The 24,640-nt window shown below is 37.2% G+C and overlaps 1 protein-coding gene across 1 annotated transcript in view; it reads left to right on the forward strand.

Moving 5' to 3' along the window:
* Positions 1-190: 190 nt before the first annotated feature.
* Positions 191-24,640, forward strand: part of pde3b (phosphodiesterase 3B) — a 49,611-nt gene continuing 25,161 nt past the window's right edge. Inside the window, exon 1 of the mRNA XM_032561208.1 lies at positions 191-3,476. Within this exon, the coding sequence (XP_032417099.1) occupies positions 2,589-3,476 (888 nt within the window). The 5' untranslated portion in view covers positions 191-2,588. The remainder of the gene's footprint in view (positions 3,477-24,640) is intronic.

Below are 24,640 nucleotides of genomic sequence, written 5' to 3' on the forward strand. Positions count from 1 at the left end.
AAAAATTTTACTATTTCATTCAATGCTTCTGTTGTGACACAACAAAAGTAATCTTAAGACACTTAAAGATCGAAGTAGAACCAGTTAAATTTTTACTATGCTTAGTTCAGCCAAAATCAATTCATTTTATTCAAATGCATTAAAGAATACAAAAGTAATAGAAATACAACACTTAGAATGAAAATAAAATTGTACAGAGATACAGAAAAGTAAAAATAAATGTTAAGTTGCAACACACTGAACAAAAATCTGAACTCATGAATCAATGTAGAAATAAATATCACAGTTTTTGTATGTTACAAGAATTGCCTGTTTTAGAACACTGGTGTTAACAAACACTGGTCAACTGTACAAGATTGCTTGCTTATGCTGTTTGAATCTTCCTTTTTATTTACTCGGAAAATATTATCTTACTGAAACAGCTCACAGGATGCACAAAGCTGAAATATGACACTTTAATTGGACCAATGGGATAAACAGAATAGTTTTTCACCATAAGGCAAAAACATAAATTGCTACAACCTTGTAATTTCAATTTCCAGAATTGTTTTATTTTCATTACAACAGATTAAAGTAGTTTGTAGCATCCTCTAGTGGAAACTAACCTTAGTGCCACAGTAGATGCAAAAATATGTGAATATATCTACCTGCATGTTTCTCCTGTGTGGACAGAGATAGAAAGCATACTATTAGTTGCTGTGCTCTGGCTGCTATGATTGTACTCCTAACTGAAAATGTCTGAAATTGTCTCATTCAAAAGTTTACGTTCTTTGTTACATAAAAGGCATCCACAAAACAGGACCAGGGTCAGATGTTACAGTGAAAAACAGTCTTTTAACCAAATTTTAATTGTACTTTATTGCTTAAAGTTATTGCACTGTAACTGCTTAAATAAAGGTTATTAAAAAAATAACAGTTAAAAATCCTGCATGAACTACTTCAAAATGTTTGCCATTTCCTCACAAGATCACAGTGTCTGTAATATTCCAGTGATTCTCAGACTTGGCATTAAAACTCTGTTATAGAAAATGTCAGAAAATAGAACACATTATTAATGCAGGATTAAAATACACACAAACAAGCTGCGAGTTTCTTACTTGTTTCAAAGCATCAACCAGTTGTGGTAATTTCCAAATAAGCAATCACACCCACAACCCCATAAACCCTTACAAAATTTCTTTGTATTCATGGTAAAGGTTGTTAGTGTGTCTTGTATTGATTTGTTTTAGATTCACAGTTTCATCCAATGAACCGGCACATGTAAAAACCCTCTGGGGTTACAGTGGAGAGCAATATAGCCTATACTCAACACAATGCTTTACTTTTCTATTTCACTTACGTTTTAGCCGACATTTGTTGTAAGAGCATGCGCAACTAATGACATCAGAGGTAGCTCTTTAGTTAATTAGTGAGAAGTACCCACAACTTATGTTGTTCTAAGCTGATGTATTAGCAAGGGTATAGTGCCAAATGTTTTGCTGAGTAAATTATGTCTTTACTTCAAAATGTTGTGTGATTTTTAAAACATCTTGAAATATATGCAAAACACCAAATTCGCTACTGATTATTGTCCTCCAGTAGCCTTGTCAAAAACCAATAGTACTAACTTTAAAAACAAGTTGCCTGTGAGCTACTTTTAGCGTGACATAATTCTTAGAGGTAGAGTTTAGAGTTTAAGCTCGGATATTTGAAAGTAAATGGTTCCAGAAGTTTTGGCCATGCTCATATTTATTTCCTTATGCTAGATTATGTAACTCTGTCTTTGTGAAACAGTTCTATGGTCCGCAGTGAGTGTGGTCTGGTATTCTGAACAGTTACACCATACCCAAAATAAAAACATAGAATGAGAATGTGGAGATAAAAGGTTGAAGCGATATTTCAAACTTTGACAAATCGATAAGCCCCCAAAACAGCCATAAAGTTAATTTGGAAAGCTATCTGTTATCAAGATAGCTTTATGAATATGCAAAGATATGCAAAATCCATCTGTTCATTGACGCAGCATTGCGGTATTACTATTATTTCCTCATTTGTTGATGATGTTTTGTACATGCAGTTTTATACACAAAATTGATCGGTATCTGCACTGAAAATTTCCTGCGATATTTGAAGATTAAGATTTTATCATTTGATCAGTTTTATAGTTTGCTGAACAAAGTTTTTGTTTTTTTTTGCTTTAAAAGTAAACTCACTTGATATGTTTTTAGTTATCATTCAGAAGTATTTTCTGCCTTAGCCCGTCAATCTTGTTTAAAGAAACTGATTGTGCTTTTGATCCAAACCAAGGTTAGCAGTTTTCCAAGTTTTCCCAGCCTGGAGAGCACGTTGGTGACATTGCTGTCTCAGGCTCCCATACAGATCACACTTCACACTCAAGTCATGAAGTTCTCAGTTGTGGGCTGTAGGCGGCGACGGAGAGCCCAATTTCTGTAAAAACAACATCTCACCTTCTTTCTTTAGTCCAAGTGCTGGAACACGTTTGAGTGACCATGGAGCGCGTTTGCTGTCAAGTAGTTCAGCGTTAATACGCCGTGAATAGTTGGAAACAGGGGACCTTTGAGAAGATACGAGGAGCAGGACTCGAAGCTATGGCCGCACGGGAGGAAGGAGAGGTTTTGCACGGCAAACTAAGGCACCACGACGGGACTGGAAGTGTAAACAGCTCAGAGGGCTTCAGGAACGGCTATGTGAAGAGCTGCGTCACCCCCCTTAAACAGGACCATCAGAGAGGATTTTTGTTCAGCGTGTGCAGGTTTTGTAACGAAGACGTCCTCAATTCCAAACTGTTAAAGGTGTCTGCCCTGTACGTGGGCGCCTTTGTTGTTTTCGCCGTCTCTTTCCTCATTTCCAGGAGCTTGCAAAGTGACTCGGTGTGGGATTTGCGGACTTTTTTGCTGGGCTTCTCCCAGTCCGTCAGTCCTCTGTTCAGCATAGGATGTGCGTTCTTCTTCCTCACCTTTTACCTGAGGAGGAAGAAGAAGCAGAGCAGCAGATCGTGGCTCCTGTCACTGCCAGCTTCGTGCTACCTCGGGGATTTTCTGGTTCTGCGGTTCTTGCAATGGGGAGAGGACCAGCACCAGATGCAAATGGTGGGCAGGTTGTTGTTCGTGTTGGGATGCGTGGGTCTGCTCACGCTGATCCCGACGCTCAAACTCAAGCACAGCGTCCTCGTCCTGGTGTTCGCCAGCGTGGTGTGGCTGCTCTCCCTCACAAGTTTGAGCGGTCTGCCCGCACTGCTCAGACCGCTGCTGGCCTGCTTTGCGGGGGTTTCTGGCTCCTTGTTGGGAATCTGTTTCGACCGCTATTACCAGACGAGGGAAGCGCCGTGTGGGATTTCCAGCGCGGAAGAAAAGGTCCCGGTGATCAAACCGAGGAGACGGTCCAGTTGTGTTTCACTCGGGGAAACGTCGACCAGCTATTATGGCAGCTGTAAAATGCCCCGCAGACCCTCGTTGCCCTGCATATCTAGAGAGCAGGTAGGTCACCTCACCCCCCCTCCACCTCCCGCCCTCTGCAGGACCATGGTCTGTTGTTGTGGTTGCAAAAATAGGCCCACAGATAATCCACAACTGCTCACCGTGCACGCGAGTGGAAAGCACCCATGTCATGACAGAAAGCAGTTCGAGCTCAACAGAAGAAAATTATCAGTTTGCCACTACGATAAGCAAATTGTTAGACAACTTAAGTCATGAGTCAGTGTCATGTAACCGATTGATATCAGCGTCACTGAATTTGTTGTCTAAAATGACTGAAAACAGCATTGCAATTTCTAAAGAGTGACGTAGAAGGGCTGTCTCTGTTTCTATGTAACTTTATTTACATTAATTTAGATTTTTTTTAGACCATTCATTTAAGCAAAACATGTACCATGAAAAAGTTTGCAAGTGCTTTACGTGTAGAAAATTAAACCTATATTTTTTCTTATAGGTTTCAATAATATAGCTTTTATACTATTGAGCACAGCAGCTCAATAATATATTATGGTAACTGTCATCACTGTATTACCGTATGCAATATTAATGTTGAAAAGAGCTGCTTGGAATGCGGTGATTGTTAGCTAATATACTCCAAGTATTAGAAATTGTCCAGCAATATTAAAACTTTGCATGTCAGTGAGATGCTTAGCCTGATAAATGAAGTCTTGCTTTCAGAAAATGCACATAAATGATTTGACTTGAAGTCATAGTGCCAGAGATGCTAGATCACAGAATGTTTTGGAAACACACACGAGAAAGACAGGAGGGAGGACAGTGTGTGAATTTATTAGATCCGAAGTCATCATGTCAACATTTACCAATAATATCACCTTAGGATAACTTTCTAATATTCTTGAGGCCTTAACACGGTTACAATAAGCAGATATTCACTTGTTAATCAGTGGTATCTGGTTTGATTACTGCTTGAAAGACGTGACTAATAACTACATACATTATAGTTCTACTACACATTTCATCAGTGATTGTGGTTTTCAAAATATTTGCGAACAGAAAGTTTTCCTTTCTTGCGTAAAGACAGCGAGAAGGGTCAGAACTTTGTTTCAGCCAGCTGACTGGCAGTATGCAGCACTGTGTACCATGCTCTTCTTTCTCTGACATCTCATTAAAAGCACTTAAAACCATAAAAACTGCATGTTTCAAAGCTAGCATTTTTGAAACTAACATTTTAAAACTTTGGTATACCTTAAAAAGCCCTATGCTTGCTTTCGTAGTAACTTTTCATAGTTTTTGTGTTACAATTGCAGTCAGCTCCGTGTATGAGAAGAATATCACTTTGTCTGAATAGAAAAGATGCATTGCCCATTTTTAGCTTGGCAGAAGCTATATTGCGTTATCTAAGTCTATAAGGTCTGCTTCACACAGTCTTTTTCCATCTTCTTACATTTCCTACATTTCGTAAGGTTTGTATCAGTTAAAAATGAAGAAATCTAAAGCTTGTCAGCAGAATAGCAACACAGTCAACAGTAGAGCCAGTGATGTGGGCTGTAGTTTCACATGACTGTCGACAACACATATTGATGGGGAGCAGCTTAATCAGTCCCTGCCCGTCCTGCTGGCGAACATAAACTTGTACAATCTGTGAAAAGCCTAGTTGTGTACATTCATAAGATAATGGGGACACTTTCCATTGTGATGTCGGGAGTTTCATATTACATGCATCATGCCTCGACTTAAAAGCTTTCTGTACACAACTGTTGCCTTCATCTATACGTAAAGCACATAGATATAACTGTCAACAACGTATTTTAAAAACAAAGCAGGCTATTCTGAAGTAGATGCCAGGCCATCAGGTCACGCACATTGTTTGTGTCCTTCGAGCTTTGGGAGGAATGATAAGAGAACTAAAATTGCATGTCCAGATTGTCTCGGTTGTTCTGTTTCCCGTTTCAGCATATTTTTTTCTCCGTTTACCACATTGTGTTTCATTCTATTTGTAGAATAGCATGACATACTATAATAGTCCCTAAAATTCTATAGAAAAAGTTTTATCCAACCAAATGCAAACATTTTAGATCCAAAGCAAAAGTTCCCTTTTGCTTTGCAAAAGGGAACTTTATGCAAAGCAAAAAAAACCTCAGATCAGACAAATTTAAGCATATTACTAAGCAAAGAAAAAGAAACTAACATAAACTAGAGGCATAAACTAAATACACAGAGGCAGTTGCTGTTATGTTTTATCATTAGCTTTTGTGATGCTGCTTTTTAATTCTTCACCTCATAGTAATTAGCCTCTAATTTACCAGGTATACATTTAAAACAGTCAATGGCCAGAAAGTCCTTTTTGTTTTGTTTATCTCCTCAAAGCTGAGACCGGACATCAGATTTGACAAATTATTTGAGCCAGTCGTAACAACACGTATTAGCTGGTAATCAAAATAATCTAAACTTGTGGGAAGTTATCATCAGTTGTGCTTTGACATTTTCCTGGTTTTTCTGTATTTTAGTTAAAGTTTTTCTTAGAAACCAATAGAAGAGCTTTTCAAAAATGGGTTTGTATGAATCTCCTCCAGTGGTTTCCACTTGAACTGAATTCTTATATGTACATCAGTAAAAAAAAAGAAAAAGATATGTAAATGCTAGCTTTCTGATCCTGCATATTGATTGCTTATATATAATCCTGCAGAACACTTGTAGATGTTCGTCATAGTTGTTTTGTTTTTTTATCTACCGCTCTTTTGTATCTGTTTGTCTCCCCTGTTGGACACAGAACTACTCCGCTGGGAAAGATTGCAAACTTTGCACAAGAAAGTATCTTCAGTAGAATAACAACTCTTTGTTATATTGTGTGATTCAATTGCGATATTGCACAAAAATGGACAGCCTTTGCGTCAGAGGCAGGCAAAAAGCAAGTACAAAGAATCATTTTGAAAGGAGTCACTCTGGGTTCACTGGTAATGCTGTACATGTTCTTCATCTTCACACACGTTCTGCACACAAAGCAGTCCGTGCACCCTCTGCCCCCCTCTTGTTTGACAGGGTCACTGGTTTCTGTCTTTCGCTCACAAATACAGGAGAATTGTTCGTCCATTAACAGCAGCACGTGGTTTTTCAGGCACTGAGTTCATCAGTGTGGTAGGCATTGTTTTAGCATCATATTCATACAAGAGTAAAATATTTGTTCAGGATAGCACGTAAATATGGACCATATTTGAAAGCACTCATAATTTTAGAATCCTAACCGTCTTTTTTGAAAAATCTTGTCTTGACCCTTGGTTGTGAAGATAACTTGCTAAACTGTTTAATTTTGAGATATATTGTCACAATTTAAATATATTAAATGATGTTCAATGAGTTGTCTGCAAAGTTTTACCACTCATAGTCTGTGACATGATTGATAATGTCCCCCTCTCTCAGTTTCAGTGTGGTTGATGGAAACAGCCACTCCTGCCCTTAGCACATTGACACCATTGTGAACCTTCTAACCTCTGTGGACAACACGCTCTCCTCGGAGAACCTCTGTGCCAGAAGCATAAACAATGTGTTCCCACAAAAGGAAAGGATTGACCATGTCTAACACGTAGATTGGCTTTTTTTTTTAAAAAGAGTGATCACCTGCACGTCTTGTCTATAGTGAAAGCAAACTTCAGAGAAGGCGTAGAGTTCTCTAGAACTGCCAAATGATGGTTCCCAGACACTTGTTACAGACGAGTATTATGGTTGTAATAAACAATGGAGGACATGTGTAATGGATGTACGTGGAGGTCGACATTGTCCTGGTGGGGAACCTCACCGATGTGACGCAAAAGGTTATAATGGACTTCTTCTACAAACACAAATAGACCTCATGATTCATAGACCTGACATCAGTATAAGAACATTTCTGGATCATTTCAGAAGTTTCTGACGTAGGGATGTCCCAACCAGGAAGTTTCCCTTCTGAGACAGATCTGAATTTGTTATAAATAGGCAAGAGAGTCACTTTCTGATGATTTATAACGTTTATTATATTTAGTGCCATGCACTTGCTTGAAAATAACATTTTATCAATAGTAGATCTCACTTAGTGTTAATATGTTCTCCAACATGGATTACTTTATTCAAGACAGCTGCTGACAATACATCACATAAAATGTGTCCAACTTTTTCCATTCATTAATTTTTCTGAAAGAATGAATCTGTACGTGTTCATGCAACACGTACAGATTCAATAAATTAATGTGCTTCTCTTGGTGACGTACTGCTTGTAGATGTCATAGATTATTTTAGTGGTCTGTCATGTTGGGCTTTATTAGGAATTGCTGATGATTTGACTCATAGCATATTTCACTGCACTTGTAGGAAATTGCGTGTTGACACAAATTAGAAATGACTCTCCTGCTTCCTAAACTTAGTGCTTTGCTTTGAATGATGCAAAACATTATGAATATGGTTTCTTTCTATTGTTTGTTGTTTATATGCGATAGCTACTTGGAAAACACAAATTGAATAAACAAAATAATGTACATAGAGTATACAAGCTATTCAAAGTTAGAACTGCACATTATTTTCAATAGCAATTGCCATTACTGTATTAGTACCGTATTTTCTGGATTATAAGTCGCTCCGGAGTACAAGTCACACAAGCCATAAAATGCATAACAAAGAAGGAAAAGACATATATAAGTCGCACTGGAGTATAAGTTGCATTTTGGGGGGAAACTCAAGGAAACTGTCGACCTTGACTTGGAAGTCTGCTGGCAGTTTTTGGGACATTGTTGTCCTTGCTCTGATAGAGAGGCGATTGCGTTGCATGAAGCGATAACACCAAGAAGGTCCTCCTGCAAAGTCATTTATATTCTTATATCCTTGGCAAATACCTGGGCGTGGAGACGCAACTGCACTGTTGACAAGCCTCTCCCGGCAGCACGTTGTTCAAGCACCCATGTGCGAACTCGTTCCTCTAGCTGTGGCCACCTAGCTTTTAGCCCGCGATTGGCTTTTTTTGTACTTACTTTCTTACTGAAATGTTTTCTTTTCACCAGTCCCTTACAAGTTTCTCGCTAACTCCAAACTTTCTTTCTGCTGCTCGATTACCGTTTTCGGCTGCATATTTTACTACTTGCAGCTTGTAATCTGCAGAATATGATTTTCTTTTTGGTGCCATTTTTGTTAAGCTCTTCTCAGTTGTTTTTATAAGTTACCGCCAATGTTGAAATTATTAGCACAGGCTTAGAGCGCCCTCTTGCGGTTAAGTGTGAAAATAACGTGATAATAATTTCACGCATAAGTCGCTCCACAGTATACGACGCACCCCCGGCCAAACTATGAAAAAAACTGCGACTTATAGTCCGGAAAATACAGTATATGCAAAACTTAAGTCATAAAGGACTTCTTGGACATAGCATTTAGTAAAATATAATATGCAAAACACTGTGCATATCTCTAAAATATTTGGACAAGTGGATGGACTTTAAACTTCCTTTTCTTCTCACACAGGGGATATATTTTTTATGGCTGAGATGCTGAAGCCCACAGACAGTAGTGGAGAAACACTGTGTCGTAATGTGTAAACAAAGTTTGAAAAATGCCGTTTGATTGTATTTATATTGTCATCAAAATTTTCAGCAATACCATCGAAATAAAATGCATTTCTTTTATCACATATAACCCAGCCTTTATAGTTGAAAATTGGCTGTGCAGCTGCGTATGTTTTTATCATCATAAGCATTTTGGTTTTTGGTAACCTAAACTGGTTACCAAGAGTTCAGTTTTGTTTAAATCGTTTAAAAATGTCTGGATTGGGGCCCTGAGTTGGTACCTGGAACTGGATGAGAACATCCCTTAACTGTGCGATTTGACATTAAGACCATGCTGTTGTGCCCTGAGACTGATAAATGGCCAAACTGAAGATGCACAGAATATGAGAGAGAAAGTTCAGATTAAATTAAATTGTGTGGAAACTAAAAGAATCCTCAGAGCAGTGGGAGGCTAACATGAAACAATTTTAGCTTATTTTATCCATTTAAAATGGCTACAACTGAAAATAAGATAAACCAGTATTCGCTTAAATCAGGTTCTTCTTCGGAATGAGCAGTTATCACATCATTATTGGTAAACTCTTATCATATGATTGTAATGTATCTTGATCAAAATACACCCTAACTGTTGGTTTCATATATCAATATATTTAAAATTTAGTTTAAATGCCATTATTGTGTTGTGTTTGGTTGTACACACACAAGACTCTTGTTGAGTTTGGTGCTTTTATTTCAGTGAAGTCTGTCCAATCAATTTCCAAACAACTACACGACCTGGAAAAGCATAGGAATGTGCCATTTTTGATGCCTGATGGAAAATCCCAAATTTCTTCCTCCATACTTTAACTAACTCCAGCTGATGAGATGGGTTGATAAAGCCGGCAGCCTCAACTAACCTAACGTCGACAAGCTTAACAGTCTTCTGTGAAAATGGAGATTACATGAATGTTTCTAGTTTTATTTTTGGTTTTATTTGGACTGACAGAAATATGTTCACTCTAGCCAGTACATTAAATGAAATGCAATACTGAAGTCATTTTACAGTTCATACCACATACCTTCACTGTTCACTTAATGTTTCAAGCATGCTGTGTGTGTGTGGAGCAAACAGGCAGCAGCTAGGATCAGCTGTGTGTATCCTTTCCCTTACATTTAAGCTTATGCCCTAAAATAATTCTGTCTGGGATTTATCACACTGTAGTATCCAGGTGCTGTTTAAACTTTAAACTTAGCTTCTTCTAGTTTGTTTATTGCTGCAGCTAATTATTTGGGAGAAAACCATAAAGTAGAAAGACAATTTTATTAATTTATTTAAATATAAATCTGACTCTTCAACAAAGCGGCTAACTTTTTGTTACATTTCAGATTAATGGATACCTTGTGTGCCGATTGATTAATGTGGCTGCAGTAGTTCAGACTTGTGCCCCCAGCAATGCGTGCATGTTACAGGGTCCGATGACAGGATTGCCTTACTGGCTTGGTTGTGAAAAAAGAAAAACTGTTTGAGAGTGGTCATGCAGACATAACTTTCACCCACCATGGGTTACAGCTCACAGAAACCTGTGTCACCAACAGGTGTAATTTGGTATAGTCATCTGAAAATAATTTCTATACTTTGTGTGCCGCTACTCGTTGCCTAATATGCACAAAGTGATAAACTCTATCAGGGAAATTGTTATCCGTCAGACTACCGTGGAATACCTATGCTTCAGCAGGAGATGTTTGTTTTTGTTTTTATTTTCCTGCATGAAGCCCATCAACCTGTAATGAAAACCTGAAAATAATACTTTCATTTTTTTTGCCCAATGCATTTCAGTAGAAAAAACTATGTAAACATATCAAAGAAAAGACTTCTGTTTTCATTTTTACAAGCTTGCAAAGCACATGCAAACATCAATAGGAATTAAATGGAAATTTGAAAATAGATTTTTTTTCTGAACCTCACAGAGAATTTCACTAAAACTCACCTTGACAAGCCCTTATCAGCATATATTTTAGAGAAAAAAAAAAATCATTTTCATAGTCTTTTTTTTAATTTAATGTCTTTATTTAATTTTGTTGATTTTGTATTTTCAAATATTTATTTTTAAAACTGAGCTTTACATGAGTATAATATTAAAATCAAGCAAGCAAGTATATATTTTTTACATGCAGATGATGAAAAAAAGGTTAATTATGAATTGTGGAAGAAGACTAATCAAAAATATATCAATAGTTAATTTTCTGTCTGTTGCATGTATTATATAAATCTTTAACAAAAGCAACCCTGTATGCAAATGATGATATGTCACAGAAAAGGAAAGAAGCTCAGCTTGTACCAGTCACTGTGTCGTTTTTTTTTTTGTCAGAAGATGTTATTGTTCTAATTCTTGATAAACAAAAAGTCGCTGCACCAGTCTGAGCTCATAAGCTTGTATATTTATATGTACAGTGTGTGTGAAGTTTAAACTGCCTGGGAAACAACACCCATAGTTGTTTCTGTACTTTTCCTTTCCTTTTCCATTCTGGTATCACAGTTAATAGTGTGATATCAGAATATGTTTCAATCAGGTTTCCTTTATTTTTATTTTTTAACATTTTCAAGAATGTTCACTAGGGTTGCACCAATCAGCCTTTTCCATTTATATACCGGTTTTCCTTGACGTTTCACCTGCAAAAATTATTTTATAATCCAATTAAATATGATGAAATTTCAAGTTTATACATCAACATATTTGTCCTTATCCGATTTCTACTGAATGCACCAGCAAAATGCATCAAAGTACATTCTCTATTGCTTATTTAAATTACAAAGCGAAAATGGAGGGAGTTCTGTGTACTGGTGCATTTAATGAATAAGTATTCATTAAACAATCATCAGGTAAAATTTTGTATTTCACCTGATGATTACCAACAGAGCTGATAAAGAGACAATTGGCCAATTTCAGTCTTTTGTTGGTTAGTGAATTCCTAGCACCAACATGAAGGGATGAATTAAGTGTGCATTTATAAAATATACCAACTTAAATATACTGCTAAATTGTTGCAATTAAAACATTATGCTTGTCTAAGATGTTGATAAATGAGACAAATTATTTATGTAAAATACCAGAATAAAGACTTTCACACCTGAAATACACTCTCCAAATTGTGTATAATTAGAAAAAGTCAGCTAAATATATATATTTATTTTTGAAGAACATTTTGTGTTCACACTTCCAGGGTAGAAATGTTCAATTGGATTCACACAGAAGACCTCAGAGGCCATGCTGTTAGCGCTACGCAAATTCAAAGATCGTACACTGTTTTTGTGTGGTTCCACTCTACGGGGGCAGGCAGGGGTAAATAAAACACTTAATCCCCCCCCCCCCCCCCCCTTCTTTTCCCTCCCTCCAAAATGCAGACAAGAACAGAGGAGCAGACTGTGGAGGGGGAGGCTGCAGGGAGAGCGGTGAAAGCACAGGGCAGCTCTCAGCTGTCACGTTAGCTCGCTGTTAAGCCATGTGGAATGATATAACATTGACGTCACAACCGAGTGACGTACTACGAGGTGATTGCAAAGAGGAGGGAAAAAAAAATTAGAAGTCTTATTAATTGCCCAGCAGAAAATAGTGCCTGCCTTGAGCGATGATGAGACGGGCTGAAAAGATGGTGTACAAAAGGAAATGTTGAGATGGAATAGGGAGAACAGATAATTGGACTTCAGGTCGGTTTATGCATCCTGAAAATAATAAATAGAACGTAACGGACAGGCTTTTCTTAGTTTGTGTGCCAGAATCCTGCATTTGACTGTTTTATAAATTGCTTATATTTTGCTGGAGGTCTCCTCCATTTTCTGATTGTCGTTATATGAGCACAGATGCGTAAGTATAGCAAACCGCTTATGTAACCTGTAACAACTCTTATCTCATGAGGATTTTAGTGAAACTTTTAGCTGAGTTGGGGTGTGGGTGTTGCAGCATCAGTAACTAATCATCTGTCACCCAACTTCTAACAGTGACAGTAATTTGACATTTTATATGAGATAAAATCTTAGCATGACATGTAAGGTGTGTCTATGGTATTTATATTTGTTTTCCACATGTTTTAATTTGATGGGTTTTTTTGCCTTTTAATCAGAGCTGAAACACCGTGTGAACAGTGTGTATAAATTTCAAGAGGGGTGTGTGTGTGTGTTTGCATTGAGCAGTTTTATTTTCCAGTGCAGGCAGTTCTCCTCATTCTGGTTAGTGTATGTCTTCAACTTAAAGTGAAACTAGCTTAATTTCAGTAATTATGTTTCTGAAGTGTATTATCAACATTCCCCCATTTTTAAATTATAACTGTGTTTCTGACACATGGAGGTTGCGTCTTACGAACCTTTTGTAAATGTGGCATTTGTGTGGGTGTATGTTTGTGTTTATTTTTGAATAACTAAGGAACCTAAAATACTGACTCATATTTTTATTTGCTTTAATTTATATTTGAATTGTATTTTCTTAAAACAGTCTCATTTTCAGAGAATAGAAATTATTCTGAGTGAAGGAAAAAACTAACATTATTGTTTGTTCATTTCTGTAGAATATTTTTTTTTATTGCAGAAACCATAAAACTGGAATTTTAAATTTCTGTTCTGCTCAGCATTAATTCGGTGTTAGTCACAATTTCATTGTTATTTTTATCTCAAATACTTAGGGATAAATTAATAAATAAAATTAATAAAATAAAGTGGTTAGTGTGTTCTTCTAAACAAGGATTTGAGAGGCTTTTTTCTTTTTACGACTGTTTGATGAAATGTGGCTTGAGCTGAGCTGTTTAACTGATATTCCCTGAAGTTAACCTCCGTGTTTTGTAAGCTTGTGTAACAGTCGCGATGTTGAGACGAAGATGTCCCAATTTATTGCTTAGCAACACCTCCTCGAAACCTCAGGCTGCTTGCATAGTAGCTGTGAATATCTTCTAAATTTTAGATCAATATCTATTTTTTTTTAATAAACAAATATTTAAAATGTTTATGTTTTCATCTTGTGGCGACTTATGCTGGTTAAAACTTGGCTCCTGTTACTTCGCCCAGTTGGTGGCAGTTTCTGTTGGCCTTTTAATGCCAGGAGTACTTTTGCATAGGTGCTTTAAATGTTTCATTGCCGCGGCGGGGCCAGGAGAAAGGGTTAAGCTGAGCGAGCGAGACTCTGCGTTTGGCTGACTGCAGAGTGAAACAGGATGCAGCGACTACATTGTCAGCCTGCTGGTGTGAGTGCAAACAGATGAGGAAATGCTGGAGCGGGTACTCCAAAACTCGGGTTGCCCTGGAAACGTTTTGCGTCACGATCACCAGCAATTAGCTTGCAGCTCTTTAGTTTTCATGATAGGTCTAGCAGAGCTTAGCCTAATGACTCCGGTGTCAGAAGGGACATCTTTAAAAAATGGCCTCATGGAATATCAGCGGAGGACTTTGCTTCCTCTTATCTTTCCTTTTTTTTTTTTTTACCTTTTGTTTGCAATATAGCTAAAAAGTTAATCATATTTGGTCACACTTTTAGAGCTATGATAATTTTAAAATTGAAAACAAAATAGTTTTGCATGCCTCCTGTATGTCATTTTTTTTTTTCTGATGCGGTGTAATGCACTGCCCTGACACTGTCTTTGCTTATATGACTATTTAAATTTTTTCTGGATTTTTTTCCTCTCTGTAATCTAGGTCAGAGACGCTGACCCTTCGCCGTCAGCTAAGTTTGAACCAATTAGACACACTTATAATTTTTTTGACATATTAAACCAGGTGAATTAAAGTTAAATGAGTAGCCGCAGTGGTCCCAAAGCTGCTTGTATTCTGTCTCTTTCCACCTAGCAGTGGAGGTTTTTTTTCCACTAAAGGCCACCAACATTTCAGACAGGATAACTTCCAGACTTAGGATGTGCGGACTGTTTTCTTAGACCAGTGGAATAAGTGGCTAAATCCGACTGCTATGACATAGGTGGGAGAACCTTGGTTAAATAGCCTCTGTGGGAATTTAAGTAGATAGCAACGGAGGATGTAGTAAATTTAACTTGTATTTAAATTACGACATACCATAGCGTTTACAGACTGTTAATTGTTTCCAGAAAACTTTATGGAAATGACATAATCCTTCCCTTGGTTTCTCACCAAATCATGACTGAGTTAGATCTCTGAAAATTTGACTCTTTCACTCTTTAGTTTCTTTCCCCTTTGGTCATTTGAGTCTCTGTGTCTATCTCCTTCTGAGTTTCTGTCTTTCTCTGTGCGCCTCTTTTGAAAACGGTGTCAGCGCTGCTGCTTTTACACCAAAAGGCTGTTGCTAAGTGACGGTTGACGTCAGCCGCAGCTACAGAGGAGGGTTTGTGTGTGTTTAGCAGCTGAGGGCAGATCCCACTGAAAAGGGCAAAACTGTGAAGCACTATTAGTCACTGCAATGAAGACCCAAACCTGGCCAAACAGGATCGCCATTTCCAATAACTGTGCACAATTTGTTTGGTTGGACTTATGGCTAATGTAAATCTTTTAAAGGGGAAAGGTTTTTAAAAAAAAAAAAATTATTGGAGAAACTGCTCTCTGCCAATTCCCACCCCCATTTCTTCACTTTTTCTTTAGTCTGTCTCCCTTTTTTCTCTTCTTAACCCCTCCCCCAACACACATGCACTGAGATACCCCCCCATACACATACACACACACACGCACACACACACACATTTCCTATGCCGGTGATTTCTTTTGTCTGACAGAGGTGTCTAACTTTGCCTGTCAGTGAGATATCTGCATAGCAGGTTGTTCTCGACATGATTGACATTGTTTAAGGTAATCACTTACCAGGAAATATGCCTTGTATGCCGCCGCTCCTCTTCTTCTCTTTTGTGACTGTGCTGCTTACATTTGGCCTGTTAAAGTATACTAAATAGATTAAAATAAAACTTCAGCTCTTTTTTTCAGCACTTCTAAAGTACAGTCAGCATGAGAGCTGCTTCATTGAGTAAGTCAGGTTGCATGACTTACTCAATGCTATACGCATTAGAAGTATAGCTGTTGGAAATGAAAAAGAAACAGTAATGTGATTCACATAGAGTTTAAGATATCTGCATGTTTTCAGTAATGGTGACTTAGGAAAACCAAGCAGGAAGTTGAAGTCTATGTATAATCACTCCATACAGGAGCTGCATGATGATAGTGAACTATGTAATTGCTGTATTAGAAATGCATGCATTGATGAGGATCTTTGCATGCCTCCTATATGTCTTTTTTTTCTAATGCAGTGTAATGCACTGCCCTGACCAGTTGTGATAAATTAGCTTTTTCCTAATTCTGCATTTCTTTGCTGTCATTATGATGCTTCCAATCTCCCTACAACCTTGGTATACCTTGAATTTTAAGTCATACCTTTTTCACACCTTAAAGTCCTTAATGATATGACAGAAAGCTGTTAAAGTGGCCGGAGTCCTGCCCCTCAATCACCTGTTGTTCAGTAAAGCAAGTTGGCTGACTAAAAGATGGCTGCTACACTTTTCTGTTCCTTTCAAGAAAGACCAAATGCAGTTGTTTGGAAATATTTCTGGTCACAAAAGATGTTGCAGTGAAGGGGAACAAGGCTCACACTTTTCATAACTTTTGTGTTCTATTTTCAGGAGAGAAGTTATGGAATAGTTTAACAGATGAAAATAAGAAAAGTAAAATCTATACCTGCACAGCATATTGAATACCAGCCACGATATTACACATCTTGGATTCAATGTTTGGTAAACTAATATTTTTATGGCACCATGTATTTAAATTCTTTTTGCAAATTGTGTATTGGATGGGCTTTTTATTGTGTTTTATGCTCAAATTGATCTTAGTTGATGGAGTTATTGTGATGGTGGAAAAGAAAGGAAAAACTATGAAAAATTTGGATTAAATGTTAACAAAATTGTTATTGCAAAATTTAAAAGTAGTATGTTTTCTTGGTAAGCACTTACATCAGTTATATTAAATACACAAAATGAAAAAAAGCAAAATAAAAAGCAGCGGTTTTATCCAGGATAGTTATAACTTTGTAAGAATACAAATATTGGGGATTCTTAGAAAAGGAATGTCAACATTAAAGATGGAAATAAATATGCTTATTTAGATTTTATATGTTTATACTATGAACGTGAAGATGGTTTAGTTGAGATTAAGCTGTGAACTGTCTGTGTTGCATTACGGCAGTTACAGTTTATAAGTTCAACAAAGCACATGGCTAATTAGCATATTATCACAGATGCCACCACTGAAGGATTTCTGAATCCCTTTGTACTAGTTTCTGCATCACTAGTCCCAACACTATATATAATATCACTGAAAAAAGTGTAAAGATTATGCTAATTTTTACTTATTGTTGTTTGAAGGGTTTTTTTTAATGTAGTACGCTGATTTCACTTTTGGGGTTTATTCTAATTTAAATACGATGTTGTCTATTAGAAAATAGCCTTAGTATTCTTTATATAAAACAAAACAAAGTCAACGTGCACTTCATTATGTTTTTAAGAGATTTAGAATAATACATTTTTATTTAAGTTTGCTTTTAAAAAAATATACATAAATTATACACTTCAATGGAGTAAGTATAAGTTATTGAACTTACTACATTGAAGTGTAAGATATTTTTTTATAGAATCTGTTTTTATCTTGTATATCAGAAAAATGAACCTAAAGGTACATATTTTCTCCTTAGCTAAGGTTTTCAAGTATCACACATATCAGGGGACGTTTATTAACCTATAAGCACCTCCTCAGTTACAATTTATTTGTAAATATAAACACACAATAATTGTTGTTTGGTTAAATATAAAAGTAAATGAAATAGGATTGAGACATTTAATTAATGCATCAGAAATGCTCAAACAATATTCTTATTTAAGCAGTTAATCCTGAAACTCTCTTGCCAGCTGCAGTTTGACCCTCTTTGTCCTCACCTATCGCAACCCTGCATCCAAGGATCAGCTGAGTCAACAGTGGCTTTGCTGCCACATACTGACAGCAGGCACGCTGGCATGGCACCATCGGCATTGGGCTTTAGTTTACTGGGACTGGGGTTTTGTTAACATGGATTAAAGACGCAATATGTGTGTCATATGGTCAACGCACAAAATGATCATACAGAAAGTTTTGTGTTGCGATTGCTGAGAGACTTAGCCCTTTATTTGTCAAATGTTTGCAAGTGAAAAAAAGAACACAAAGCTTGAGGGAATTCGAAGTTACTTCAGTTATCCTACTTATTTTGGCACAAAATGCAAAAAGTGGATCATTCAAGCTGACTTTTGACAATTACTTAATGTGCTATTTTCTGCATTTGCAGACATATTTGAAGTGTTTTTGCAGGTAAGGTGTTGCTGCTGCAATAAACGTTTTGCATATAGCTAGAGCTCAGTGCCAGTTGTCATTACAACATGTTTTGTAGCGTATTTGATCTTCCAGAATCATTTTTACACCATACTTTGCTTTATGCCCCGATCAGAAAGTGGAATCAGACGGTTTTCCCTTTGTCACCTCTGATTGACAAAGGGAAGATAAGATTAGATAAGATTTTTTTCCTCTTATTCATTAAATGTTTGTAAACAAATGACTACCTCTAGTTTATTAATTTATCAACCAATGTACTTTGCAACTTTTATTGAGTTTAATAAAAACAATCTGATAAAGTAAAAATGCTCGGTTGCTTAAACTTACGGACATGTTAGTAATTCCTTAATTAATTTTCTATTGGGTTTGAAATGACCTCCTCTATCAAAAAGCCTGCAGCTCATTTCTGTTTTATTTGTTATTGTCCTCAAAATGGTAATCTAATTAAGTACGTCATATAAAATGCTTTCATCTCTAGTGATTAAAATGTCACTGATGTAAGCACTATGACATTCTACGTACATACATGAAAGTGAACAATGGGAACTGCAGTGAATCCTCAATAGTTTTTTCTTCAATAAACATGTTTGATATATGCAAAGCTATCATGGTACTAATGTACAACTAGGCCTGTCGCGATAAACGATAAATCGATTAATCGTACGATAAATTAAAGCTATCGACGTCATTTTAATTATCGGCACTATCGTCTCTTCCGACCTTTTTCTCTTTAAGCTAATGAGACTGAATGAAAAAAGGCTCAACTCCGGTGCCTCCCTTCCTCATTTCCTTAGTGTAAAACCCAGCGCACACTACACGATCTTAGAGCTGTCGGCCGATTGTCGGCCCATTTTCAAAACCTGACAGACCCACACATTAGCCGACAGAAATCCTAGGTATAACGGTTCAATCGGGTTCGTTCCTGCCGTGTGGTGTCCAACAATGGGCACAAAATAACGGCTACAAGTTCAGTTAACTAATTTTAAAACCAGGCATTAATCAATGCTTTACTACAATCTACCTGCAATGCATGTGGCTAGTGTCAGCGTAAAGTCCTGACTGAATGAAAATCATTTTAACCTATTTACGTCACGTTAACGAAGAACAGCTGAAAAGTTACCGGGTTTATCAACTGCGGTAGCAATTTCGCTCCAACTCCTCCTCTTGTCATTTCTATATTCTTTGCATGTTGAATAAACATTAATGTTGTTTCCACGTATCATCTCCAATGTCCGCTGGACTTCGGGTTGCGCCGTGTCAGCTGTTTGGGATTCCCCGATGTAATTTCCCATCAGAAAACACGGAGGAGAATCCACGCTTTCTGATTGGCTACCTGTCACATTCAACAGGCTGCGTTAAGCGCCCAGTCGGGAAAAACCCCTGATTTAGATCGGAGCGGCAACGACGATCTACGATAACACACCACACAATCTTAGAAAGACCAAAGGTCTAAGATTGTTGTAAGGGGAAAAATAGGAGCAAAAAATCGTGTAGTGTGAACTATTGCATCAGGTAGTCGATCTGTCCATCTTCTCTATTTAAATCTAATTATTACTGAAGGGTAATATAATATACAGACTTCATAATCTGCACTCTTTTGGTTGAATGCAGTATTTATTTCCACTTTGGCTTTATGTTTAGTTTTTTTTCCAAGTAAATTTTTTGTTAATGGAGACTGAGAATCCATTTTATTTTTGTTTTTGGTTGTTTTGTTTATTTTGTTTATCAGTTCCAGTGTTAAATATTCTTTTGAAAATAAAGTGTATCTATCTTTGGCAGGAAATCGCATGCATTATTACGTCATTTCCATTACGTCAGTGTAAAAAGGTCTTCAAACAATATTATCGTTTATCGCAATAATTTTTGAGACAATTAATCGCTCAGCAAAATTTGCTATCGTGACAGGCCTATGTACAACTATATAGCCATAACACTAAAATACCTAGAAAGTTGTTATGATAAAGAAAAAAACAAAAACATTTCTTGCAGAAGCATTTGCCTAGAAGTCCAAGGCAAATGTGGACAGGTAACTTTTTTTTTCTCTTTAAGTCTGTTTAGTAAACCCACTTAAAATTTGTTTGTGTCACTCACTGGACAGTCACTTCCAGTATTTATGCATTTCAGGTGATGTAGGGCAGCACCTGCTGAGTGTCTCCTTTCAGGTTTAAAATGCTGATCCCTGGTGGTTCCGAGGAACTGACCCAAATGCTGTCAGGACAACTCGCTGATGCTGTTCCTTCCTAAGATGGGATATTGAGGGAATAGCAATTTAAGCTGCTGTTAGTGGCAGGTGACTCTGTGTTTAAACTTGCCATCTGTATGTCAGGAAGAGTAGCTTTGTTTACTAAAATGAAGACAAGTGCAGTACAATATCTTGATTTAACTTTGATGGAAGATTTTTCTCCATTTCCTGTCATGTAACAGTTTATAGCAGTCATTTGAAATGCACTATGCTCATTTAATCAAATGGACGAGGCTGGGTGGGGATTTGTGTTTGTTGAATGCAACAATAGCCGAAGATTAGTATCTGCAAATAAATGAAATATCCTGTGCTCAGTTGTTGCAAGAGGAATCATGTGAGTGATGCGTCTGGTGATGAAGGTTGTCCTAGAATAGCCTTCGAATACCTCTTGTGCCAAAAGTCTGAAATATGGATTTTATTTTAGTTTAAATATTTTGAATAACAATTATGTAACCTAGTTTAAAATATGTCATTGTAGATTAAATAATTTGAATGCCCAAAAGGAAAGTGTGTTTTCACTTGCTGTGATCTAGGGTTGTAGTTTGTTTCATGCCATAACTATGTCATACGAGCTTAAAAATCAGAAAGATGAAAGAGGAGCAAACAAGGAGAAACAAGAGTAGGCAGGTGTTATTGAAAACTGCAGTTAAACTCAAAGAGCCTGCTCATCAGCTAATCATATATTTACATTTAATAACCTCAAAAAGTCAAAATTTGCAAAAATGGCTTTCTTGTAATTTTTTTTGTCTGGCTCTTAAACAGTCTTGAACCCCTGACTGCAAGGGCAATAAGGTTTTTTGTGAAAGAGACTGGATTATTGAACTGCACAGGTAAGGCTTCATAAAGTAGTCCATTACTACAGATTCTTTGAAGACCTCCGTAGTTATGGGACAGAAAATCTCTAGTGGTAGAACAAAATAATTGTACCTGTGTTGAATTAGATGATCCAATAAAGTGTCCATGAAGACAAAGGTTGATCCTTGACCAAAATTAAGGTCTTAATGTGATACCAACTACTGTCCAACAACCTTAAGATGGTATGTGTGAGAAAAGGACTTAATGGGCAAAATGTTCCATCGGAAACCTCATCACCACAACACCACAAACCTTCCTGTTTGGACTTTGCAAGTTAGCATCAAAGACAGGACATTGTAATGGGAAAGAAGTTTTTTCTGAGAGAAAAATGGTGTGGACAGTCCTGATGGCTGAAGAGACATCTAACTGCCAGTGGCTTTTTGAAGATGTCGGTCTTGTTTGAGGGCCCTCTTCTTTGTAGGCCAGACTGGGTCTTTCAACAGCACAATACTGCAATTCATCATGACTCTTCTAACAGTCTAGGTCTAGGAGAATAATGTCCCTCTTCTGGACCATCTTGCATATACCCCTGATCTAAGTCCCACTAAAAACATTTGGGGATGATGGCAATGGAAGTTTACAAAAACAGTGGTCTGTTCCAAACTAAAGTCTTTTATGAAATCATTTTAGAGCAACATTCCCACCAGCCTCATAGAAACACTCGCATCAACTGTGCCTGAACAAATTTTCTAAGTAATCAACAAAAGCAGTGAGGCTGCTCGCTACTTAATCCTGTTTTAAACTCTTGTAGTTCTGTTTTGGGTTTTTTGATACCTAATTATGGTAAACCTTTAAAGAGCTAACAAACAGCCTGTCTGAGTCAAAACATAGTTTGAAATAAATTATAAACTTTGTTTTGTCTCTCACTCCTGTTTGTTCTCTTTTTTTCAATTTGAAGCTCAACTTATAACCTTTGCAAGACATTAATACTTGCTACTTTTATCAGTTTTGATCAAACTGGTAAAATCCTGAATATTGCCAGGTGTATAAGAGATTTATTTCTCTTTGGCCATGTTTAATTTGGACTTTTCCTCCTCATTTTTTGTCATAAGACTTGTAAGTTAATAGTTTGGACTCTTTCTTTTATTTTATGTCAGTAAAGCAGCATGTTCTTTATGGTTGTTCTGAGAGCATACTGTCCTCATGGCATGATGATAGTCCCGCTTCATGTTGTGTGCACCAAAACACATGGGCTCCATAATGTGAAATACCAAAATACCCCACCCATATACCAGGCCGGAGGAGACAGTTTTTATCTTTTTGGATGTCTGAACAAAACAGATGTAGAGTGTTGTCTTCATGGAGAAGGAAAAGGATTTGGTTGTTTGGTTATACTGGAAAACTAGATATGTGGATGCTTTTTTTTGGGTGATTAGCCATTGTTCTTGCAAACTGATATACAGTACAGACCAAAAGTTTGGACACACAGGTGTGTCCAAACTTTTGGTCTGTACTGTATGTAAGCATATTATTACATAGGGTTTCATGTGGTCTGTCTTCAGGAATTTCACATTTGCATATCAGCAGACATACTAAAAAAAAGTGAACCCGAGAGTTAAAATACTGTAAAACAAATGTATTTGCCAAAACATTCTATCTTGATTATCTAATCTCATTGCTTTTTATTTGTGGTAGTAAATTTTTTGCACTACGTCTAAAATTCCTACCGACTCTATGTAGACATGTACCCCGCGACGATAAATTGTTTCCTGTGAGACGTCTTTGAGAAGGACATCCGTGATCCTGACCTTTATTTCTGTGATCCTACCCAGACCTTCGCATAAAGATCAACAGAGCAAAGAAGAACAAGCGGAAACATGTCTGCAGTTACTATAGAACAGCCAACCAGTTTCTCGCTGAGAACTTATCCAGACTAATGAGCCGAATTTGGTGAAACGATTATCATACAGTATTTTCTCCTTGTCGGATTATTTGTTTTGATTTAACTTGAATTATCCGGCTGATTGACTTTGAGATGAATTAGAGCGTCCCATTCTCTATTGAGTTTAACCTTTAATGCTGCAAGTGTCTAATGTGAGGCTCCCTAATACTACTTTTGTAGCAACTTTGAGGATTGCGACATCTGAGAAGGCAAAACAAGAAGCTGTCTGCAGCCTGTGTCGCTCACTGGCTTGTAAATGATTTACCTCACCTCTGTTGTGGTCTCTTCTCTCGCTGTTCCCCTCCGTTTCCCTCTCTCCCTCTCTCTTTCTCTCTCCACTTCCCCGTGAACTCCTCCTGCTGGTGCTCGGCCCTGATGGATGGGGTTTGTGTTCACATGCTTGTTATTGGCCAGAGCTCCAGGGCTCAGGCGTTAGGTTGTGTTTATGAGAGGAGCCTGCACTGATTCCATGATAAAACCAGATGTTCCCTTACAAGGCTTCGAGCCTTTCCTCGTCGAGCTCTCATGTCCATATCAGGTATAACCTTCCTGTTGTTCTCAGATCTACCAGCTGCTGAAGTATATGTTACTCTGAAACTCCTTAGTGGTCAAAAAAAGTTTGTGCAAAGGGCATGAAGCATGTCAAGTGTGCTGACCCAGTACAAAAAGTCATCTTTTATTGCAGTTGCATAGAGTGATATTGAGCTTATTTTTTCTCCTTTCACATCCTCTTCAGTATGTGTAATGAGAAGATAACATTGGGTCCTTGTCCAGCCTTGTTCGTCACCGATCCAGTTCTTTTGCAATCTGTAATTGCTTTTACGACTGTTACCATAGGCGCGTTTAAACTAGTGGCTATTTTCTTTTGGCTGTTTGTTGTTCTATGAACGTCAACACATGTCCTGTGTAACTGAATGGAATGCTCCTTTGTGTTTCTCATTTTGGAGAGGAGCTAAGAGAAATGGGCCTTCCTGTTTTATTACACAGAGGCCCAAAATAATAAAATAATAAAAATAATACCTCAAAATAATAATAAAAAAAGCCATTAATTAATAATACAAATTTCAAAAACACTCTGAATCATCATATAAAGCCCAAAATTATTCATTTTCTCATAGATTGAGACTTAAACTAGTAATCTTTTAAAATTAATAGCATGTTTCCTCTTGACTGGAATAATATTAGTATTGAAATGGCCTGGCCAGAGTCCCAAATCTGCTAAAGAATCTAAGTGGGGAACTAAAGAATAGGGTAGTGGTGGGGAGGCCTTCCAAAGGTTATAGACTAAGGCTATAGAAGATTTCGAACATGCCATTTAAAATATAAAAATGAAAAGAAACCAATCATTATTTCCCTCCCCACCCCCAAATTTTTCTCCAT

Source organism: Xiphophorus hellerii, chromosome 4 (assembly GCF_003331165.1).
Source record: "Xiphophorus hellerii strain 12219 chromosome 4, Xiphophorus_hellerii-4.1, whole genome shotgun sequence".
NCBI lineage: Eukaryota > Metazoa > Chordata > Actinopteri > Cyprinodontiformes > Poeciliidae > Xiphophorus > Xiphophorus hellerii.